General features: G+C 40.3%; 1 protein-coding gene across 1 annotated transcript in view; it reads left to right on the top strand.

Annotated features, from left to right (window-relative positions):
* The first annotated feature begins 1,622 nt into the window (after positions 1-1,622).
* The window catches only part of LOC121614793 (potassium voltage-gated channel subfamily H member 2-like), a 46,312-nt gene continuing 39,611 nt past the window's right edge, over positions 1,623-8,323 (top strand). Inside the window, exon 1 of the mRNA XM_041948868.1 lies at positions 1,623-1,698. Within this exon, the coding sequence (XP_041804802.1) occupies positions 1,623-1,698 (76 nt within the window). The remainder of the gene's footprint in view (positions 1,699-8,323) is intronic.

Below are 8,323 nucleotides of genomic sequence, written 5' to 3'. Positions count from 1 at the left end.
TCCCTGTGCTGTGTTGAACAAAACTGATTAATGAGTCCACAGTTAACCATCAAATTTACCATTCTGGCTTTGAAACTGAACAATTGTGGTTGTGTTTCCTGGACTGAGATGAAATCATCTTTTCTCATATTCTTGCGACACAAGATCTTACAAGATTCTCAGTCTGTCCCAAATCTTCACAGTTCACCAAGGTGGAATGTAACTAAGTATATTTATTCAAGCATTGTACAAATTCAAGGTACTTGCACTTTACTTTACTTTTCATTTTATGCTACTTCATGCTACATCTCAGAGGCATTGTACTTTTTACTCCACTACATTTGGCTGACAGATATAGTTACTTTTGAGATTACCATTTAGCACACCCTTCCTGTCTGTTTCTTTTGGAGATCTTGAATTTGAATTTTTTAAATAAAGTGAAAGAGTATGTGTTGAGTATGTATTGACAAAAGTTGAGTATGTTAGCGTTTATATAAAACTATATTGAAACATCGAAGAGCAGGGAACAATGAGACAAGTAATGATCTCAGAGGGTTTCCGTACTGAATGTACAGGTTCATGTGGATCATCACCCAACAGGATACCGCAAAGTCTCCTTAAGCAGGTGAATAAATCAAATTTCCATAAAAAAATAGCTTCCTAATTTTTCTGACAAACTTCATGTTGCACAACATCACGTTACAGTGTGTGTCCAAAGTGAACTGAAATGGTAAAGGATTCATTCATACTACTGGATACTGGAGGTGTGTGTGTGTGTGTGTGTGAGAGTGAGTCAGTGAGTGAGTGAAATAAACCCTTTTAATATGTCAATAAACTGATTTTACTATAAATACGTTCAGCTGATTTTTCATCTCTAGTGAAGAGATGCTTAATGATAAAAGTAGTGTGCTTCTGCTCAACACTAATACCAATTACTAACAACTACCAATACTTGTAACAGCACAATTCATAATTAATCTGGAAGGAATAATTACAAAAAATTTAACTCTAAACTGAGAAAAATTATGCTATACATTGCATGCTGTGATCTAACAGAATAACATCTAATAAAAAGCTTAGAATTAAAGGTTACTGGTGTGAATATGCATGAAACTGTTTTTGTTAGTGACACCACTGAGGTGCAAGAAATTCCTTCCGAAATTTTATTATTTTTCTCCATTGCAAATGGTCCTTTATTTTATGGTGCCCTATTTAATTGATCTGAGTTATCGTCTTTTCCTGCTTGCATGCCTGATCATAGAGCAGCATAGCATATAAAGAGCTTTGCAGTCTGCAATGTATAAGTAGCGTTGCAATGGTAGCAGCTGTACAGGTCGTTAGAAATAGCTGATACATACATCTGGTCTACCTGGTGCCCGGACCAATCGGAGCCCAGGATTCAGATTATGGGCGGACCCGTACGGTGGGGATGGAAAGATGAGACACGTATGAGAGACGGAGAGGAGGAGAGAGACAGGAGGCGCAGTGTGGCAAAGTCTGACCAGAGGCTCAGCACAGACAAACTCCAACAGCTCCGTATTCACTTTTATCCTTGCTCTCTAGGCTTCTCCTGTGGTCGAGAGCAGCGTGTGTGATCAGAGCAGCTCAGGTTTCAGCCATCACTCCAGCACTGGGTCCGAGCCATGCCGGTGAGACGGGGCCATGTGGCGCCTCAGAACACTTTCCTGGACACCATCATCCGCAAATTTGAGGGACAGAGTAAGTATGAGGATTCTTTTGCGTTGTTACCAGTTAGTTTCACTCCTGGAATGACAACAGGAGAAACTTTATATGTGTCTGCATATAAAGTTATATGTGCCAATATGCAGCAAAAATATAGTCTAATGAAGCGACATATGTGCATAAACTAGTTTCCATTATTTACTTTCCATTTATGGAGAACTTTAGGTGTGAATATGTGACAAATTTCTTTTGCACGTACATAATATAATGTACGTAAACATACATGCATTTATGAACGTTTTTAAAACCATATTTTAGGAAGATTGGATTTTTTATGTTTTCCTTATGTTAATAGTAATACTACTAATAATAATTTGGCAAATTCATAGTGATCTATAAACCTGATTTGTTGTATCTTATTAATCAATTCACATTATATAAATTCAGTAATTTATTCAATCATAATATCCAGCAGTCCAATCATTCTGGTGGCATATTTCATGCTCCACAGTTTGTGTGCAGTGCAAATGCAGTGGTAATGTTTCTTAACAATGTCACATGCTGTGGCAAGTGTTGTTCAACAACAGCAAACTCTGAGCTGCTTCTCTAGTGAGTATCTCTGCCTGATTATGTATCATGGAATGTTCTTTAAGTTAGAAGCCCTTACCTTATAATATTGATGTCTTGTTTTTTGATAAAGAAGCTAAAATCACGTCTCATCGGACTGATCCAGCTAGATACGACTCTGGAGAGTTAACGGTCGCCGACTTGCCATTTTCAACTGTTGTAATGTTCGAGGAGTGTCTTAGCGAGGTGGCACAAATGAACCCAGCTGACATGCTATGACACTGTACTTAATACAACTCCTGCTGAAATGAAAGACAGTATCGATAGTTTTAGTTAAAACACAATACGTTTGTGAACCTTTCAAATATTATTTTTAATTTTTGCCGTTCTCCCAACAATGCAGATTTCTTATAGTGGAATTCAGCAGCTGCTCAGTGGACTGCTTCAGAAACTACAAGGAGCCCAAGATGGGCTTCGCCTCTCTGTCCCTTACAGATACTGCTATCCATGTTTGTCAGGCCACGCCCTCATTTCAAATTAAATTCCTCCCAATGTTATGTCCCACCTGCTGATGCTATTTGGACACACATCACGAGATAGATATTCTCGAAAAGCAGTTTCATCTGGACTTCGATCAACGACAGCGATCATATTCAAACCAAACACTAGCACTTCCTAATTCTGGACTAAGATAACTCTAACTAAGGCCTTGTCAGATTTCCACACTGGTTCTGCTGCTCTAAGCAGACTTGACAGACAGCATGTTATATAGCACAAGCGTTTATTTTAGTCAAACACACCCTCTGTTCTACTTTCTAAGGCCTTTCTATTACTGGGATCTCTTTACTGTGTGATTGAGGGTTCCTGCTGCGTGATTGTGGGTGCCATGTAACGCAGTTACCCTTGACACCTACAGCTTGTTCTTTACAATAAGTTAATGCACAATATAAATAATCCTGTTGTTTTTCCACTTCTCAACAGTTAATCTTGAGAAAACACTATACTGAACAGTTTACTTAAAATCACTCTGATGCAGAAATATAAGGCAGCCAAACCGTTCAGGGAGCTGCACTGAGAACTCACAATGGTTACCTTAAAGGCAAAAAGTCTGAATGACTTATGCAAGCAGTAGATCGGGTTTAAAACTTGTGCATCAGGAGCAGGTTAGTAGTTAAACTTGGAATTAATTTTAGATGCAGTGCTTTCTGCAGTGTGTGTTGTTGTATGGTCGCACTGACTCCTCTGTCTCTCCTCTGCCTGTTTGATTGAGGGTTGGGCTCAGCTCCAACACGCACACACAGCGAAGTGAGGAACACTTACACAAACTGAGTGAAAAGAAGAAAAATATTTCTAAACTTCACTACGTATGATGTTAAGACAGCAGGAGAAATGAGAAATGAGAAAACAACACATTTTTTCATTCAGCTTCCCATTAGGTTTTTTTACACTTTATATGTCATTTTGTTATATATTCCCCTCTCTTGTGCATCTGTAATGATGCATGATGCTAATATTTAGCATCAGCAGTTTACCTCCACCTGACCTCCGGTACTGAAGTTCTGGTGATGAAAGTTTCATAAATAGAACTGATTCACCAAAATTGAAGCATAGCACAAGCTCAGGCAGGCCACGGAGGTCAAGCTCAACTGGCGTTCTAGCTTCATTGGCTGATGGCTCAGCTGCTCTCAGACCAGCCCACATGATCAGACAGATCAGCTGATTCTCGGCTTGTACCTTATCGACACATCTCAAACAGGGCCATACCGCCAAATGTGCCCTATACTGTATTAGTAAATGTACTTTGACTATAGAGGTCCTGACTGAAGTTCTATAGACAAATTGCTAGCTAGCTAACATAGCACAATACTGAGTGAATGATGTCAGCTAATACATCCAGAATCCTGGTGCCGATCTGGCTGACTCTGGCTGATTACTTTATCAGCGAGCGTTACGAAGCAACCAGTGCCAGATCCATACATACTGCTGGCATGACTTTTACACACACTTACGTAGTGCGAGCACGCTCAACAAGATGCCAACTGCAGGTCACTTAACAGTCACAGGTGTCATCAGAAATATATTACCTTCAATGAATGGGGGTCCATTGGGGCCATTGAAAATATTTGGATGAAACGTTCTGATAGACAAGTATATTTACTGTCACCTGTAAATTAGCGTTTTATTTGGAAATTGTTTTTTCTACTCTGAATTGTGGATTTGAGCATGTATGTTTGCATCCACATCCACCAGACAGTAATTTGTTCCGACTGTTCTTGATTGCATTTTCAATTGTGCAGGTATTTTGAATTGACAGGGCATTGACAATATTTAGTGAGCTTTGTGGCTTTCAGGATTAAGTTGCGATCAGACAGATTTGTAACCATTTTGAAAATTTTTAGTAAATACCAGATCAGTGTGAATTTTAGATGAAGTTATCCTTTAAGGTCGCTTTACCCGCTCTGTGAGATCAAATTTATTTGTTTCAGTGCCTTTTTATCCGACTTGTCTAGTTAATATTAAAATAAGCTGTAATAATGACTGTCTTTCCTGGACTGCTTTCCCCAATGCCAGGATCAGACTCCACAATAGTTTTGTCTTTGATAATGGTCACCGGGTCAGATCGAGATCACAGTGCCATAAACCCTTGCAGTGTCTTGATCAGTGACTGGCAAGACTACATGTATGGCACGTCTTATTTCATGAGGTGGTGGGTTAAGCAACTGTCAATCATGGCGCAATCATGTGTGATGCTGGCGGTGAAAAAAAAAGAAAGAAAAACAGCTGTGGATGCGCTTCTGGGTGGCAGGAAGAGGACAGTATGGATTTCTAACTTTTCTTCTGTCTCTTTGTCCCACCTGACAGCAGCAACCTCAGCATGCCTCTTCCTCCTCTGTATCATGTTTACCTGACTGTGCTCTGGAGAGAGCACCTGGTGGGTCAATGCTAAGAAAAACTTTTTGGAATAATTCAAAGAATATTCAGGACCCCCCCAAACAGACCAGTTTTTGTAGTTTCTTAAGTACTGGATTTAGATTTTTTTGCTAGATTAGGTTGAGATATGTTGCTGTCATTAGGGACTCTGGGTTGAGTTGTGTTTGAATAGCTAGTTGAAACTTCAGGAATGTTCTTGGTGGGCCAACACTTACCTGACAAGGCATGTTTTCTAGTTTGAAGGAATGGGTTCGTAGGTTTGAGATCAGCTGTTTGTCTTAGATTCATCTTCATGAGGGCCACCTTTTGGATCATTTAGAGTTTTGAGAGTATGCCAAGTGGTGGAACTGTCACTGCCTATCTTCTGGTGTTAGCGTAATTCCCCACCAGCCAGTTGCTGGCAGCGCTCTTACACTGCCAGAGTAAACACCTCATCTGACAGGTCCTTGGGTCTTGGTTAAGTGGCAGCTGCAGTTGAGATGATTTCCAAGGCACTTAAAGAACAGACAGTAAAAAGCAGGCTAAATGCAATGATGGAGTACTTCCCCTTGCAGCAAGCCCCAATGAGATTCTGTTTGTTGTCAGCCCTGTTTCATACCAGGCCAAATGAAACTGTTGAGCAGAACACTTCTACCAAGTCCCAAGTGTTTTGTGCAGCTTGATTGCTTACTTGGATCAAAAAGTTCAGTTCCCAAAAAATTGGAATTATGGTTTAAAATGGGGATCCTCCAGCACCATAAAAGTTTCTGATGAATGCACACATGAAAGCTACTACCAACACACCAGTCCTGCCTGCTGCCGTCTTGACCCTACAACTTATTATTTTAGTTTGGTAATTGTTTTGTTAAAAATTAAGCCAGTGTTTTCCAACATTTTCTTGTGACACCTTATGAAAAAGAAGCTGAGCACATGCATGCATGCTAGTCGTGAGCAAGTTGGAGTGGTCCCAAGGTAACAAGAGTTTGGACCAGAACTTGCACCGCCTTCTGAGTGAGGAATGGATGTATCCTCCTGATGGTGTGGTGCATGGATATGCAGGAGTGTATTGTGATTCTCGCAGTCAAGGACAGCTGGTCATCCAGTGTCACACCAAAGCTCCTTGCAGTTTGAGTTTGGAACACTACATAGTTCTAAATATTAATTGAGAGGTCATGGACAGGAGATGCCTTCCCTGGAAGGAAGAGAGAGAAACTGAGTGGTGTGCAGACATCCACTGAGAGATGTCAGCTAGAGACAGAGACATTTGTGGAAAAGCCATGTGATTGAATAACAGCCAAGTGACTTTGAAAAGAGAAAGGAACCCATAACAGAACCCTGAGGGACCCAAGTAGTGAGGCTACAAGGTTCAGACCCAGATTCTCTCCAAGTGAAGCTAGTGAACAGGGAGAGTGCAGAGCCTAAGACTCCCAATTCTTGCAAGGTGGCAAGGAGGATATCGTGGTTCGTTGTGTCAAACACTCCCAAAAGGTCCAGCAGGATGACAAGGAGACAGGAAGGCTGTTCCAGTAAGAAGTGGTGTGGAGTTTCTCTTTTACGGCAAGTCTCTGTTGAGTAGCCTGCTTTGAAACCAGACTGGTGGAGGTTGAGAAGGTTATTCTGGTGGCGATTTGCAGACAACTATGTAAAGGCAGCATATTGTTTCGGAAAGTAACAGCAGAAGAGAGACTGGTCTGGTGGGAAAGAGAGGTGTAAAGGAAGTAGAGTGGGAGATGGAGGAGGTGGATACAGGACAGGAGGTGTCAGCAGGTGCGTGGGGAAATGAGGAGCATATGTCATTTATCTTTTAAAAGCATTTTGAAAAAGAAAGATTGACTTTTGATTTGAACGAAAGAGCTTTTAGGTGCAGATAAGGAATCGGAGAAAGAGGAGAGAAACGATTGGCAGGTGAGGTACATGTGGAGCGAGTGGGGTATAGTGTGGTCTATAGTGTCATCTAGAGGAGTGTTGCACAGGAATGGGATGTATACAAATATCAGATAAAGACAAAGAAAAAACAAAGCAAAAACATACTTGATCCTTGCAATCAGAGTTAATTCAACTTATCTTTCTACAAAAAGACTGATTTATCTTCATATGATGAGACTTTTTAAATACACAAGTGCTGAAGCCAAATTGAACAGCAGGAAGTGCGAACCACACATAGTAATAGTAATACAACAAATCTGATGGTAATTGCCTGCTAATAGAAACTCAGGATCACTGCAGCTCAATGAACAGATAACAGAAATCAGACCTTAATCTGGGGGGAGCTGAGAATTCAAAAAAAAAAAAAGAAAGAAAAAAAAAAAAAGAGTGAGGTCTCTTACCCCTTCGCTGGTGTGATTGTGTGAATTATGAACATGGTGTGGTTGACCCCGTTGCTAGGTATGATGTCGCACTTTTAAAAGGTGTGATTGGTTGATGTGACATGAGTGACATTGAAAGGCATAATCATAGAATTTAGTCTCCACTAAGACATTGTCTAATTCTGAAAACTATTTTACATATTGAACTTATCTCTGTTGAATAAATTGTAAGCCATACTCTAAAAGTAGACTTCAAAATGTTATTGTTAATGTTGCTCAGAACACAGGAGAACTGTTATGTCCATTAATGCAGTGTGTCAGATTGAAAGTGTCTGTGATGATCTACATACACCTTGAGAGCTTGGCCAGATGTGCCATCAGGTCCAGGTGCCTTTTGTGGATGAATCCTGTCCTGAATACTTGCCTTAAACCTCCTCGAGCTTTTTTTAAAAGTGTCACAATTATGTCTTTTGTGCACACTGAAACTGTTTCATCCATTTTAAGAACGGTGTTCATCTCTTTATGCAAATTAAGTCTTCTTTGGTAGTCTGTGATTGTTTGCTAATAGCTCTCCAGAGTGCCTGGATTTCCTGTAGTTGTCCAAATTGTGAGTTGTACACAGCAGTCTGTTCTTTAAGTATGACACAGACTTCCCCATTGACCCAGGGCTTCTGAATTAGTAATACTGGTACAGTAGTTCTCAGTACAGTATAAAAATGTTATCATTAAAACAGATTCTGCACATAGTAACTATATTTCCCAGAATTCCCTAAATCTTTGCAATATGACCTATGTTACCTCTCTATAAATGTGTGTTGTCAATAATACGTGTGTGTGTGTGTGTGGAGATTGTGGATCTGGTAAGGCTCAGTCCCTTT

The sequence above is a fragment of the Chelmon rostratus genome, chromosome 12, assembly GCF_017976325.1.
Source record: "Chelmon rostratus isolate fCheRos1 chromosome 12, fCheRos1.pri, whole genome shotgun sequence".
Taxonomy (NCBI): domain Eukaryota; kingdom Metazoa; phylum Chordata; class Actinopteri; order Chaetodontiformes; family Chaetodontidae; genus Chelmon; species Chelmon rostratus.
Note: the sequence above shows the minus strand (reverse complement) of the source record. Positions and strands in the feature narration are given on the sequence as shown.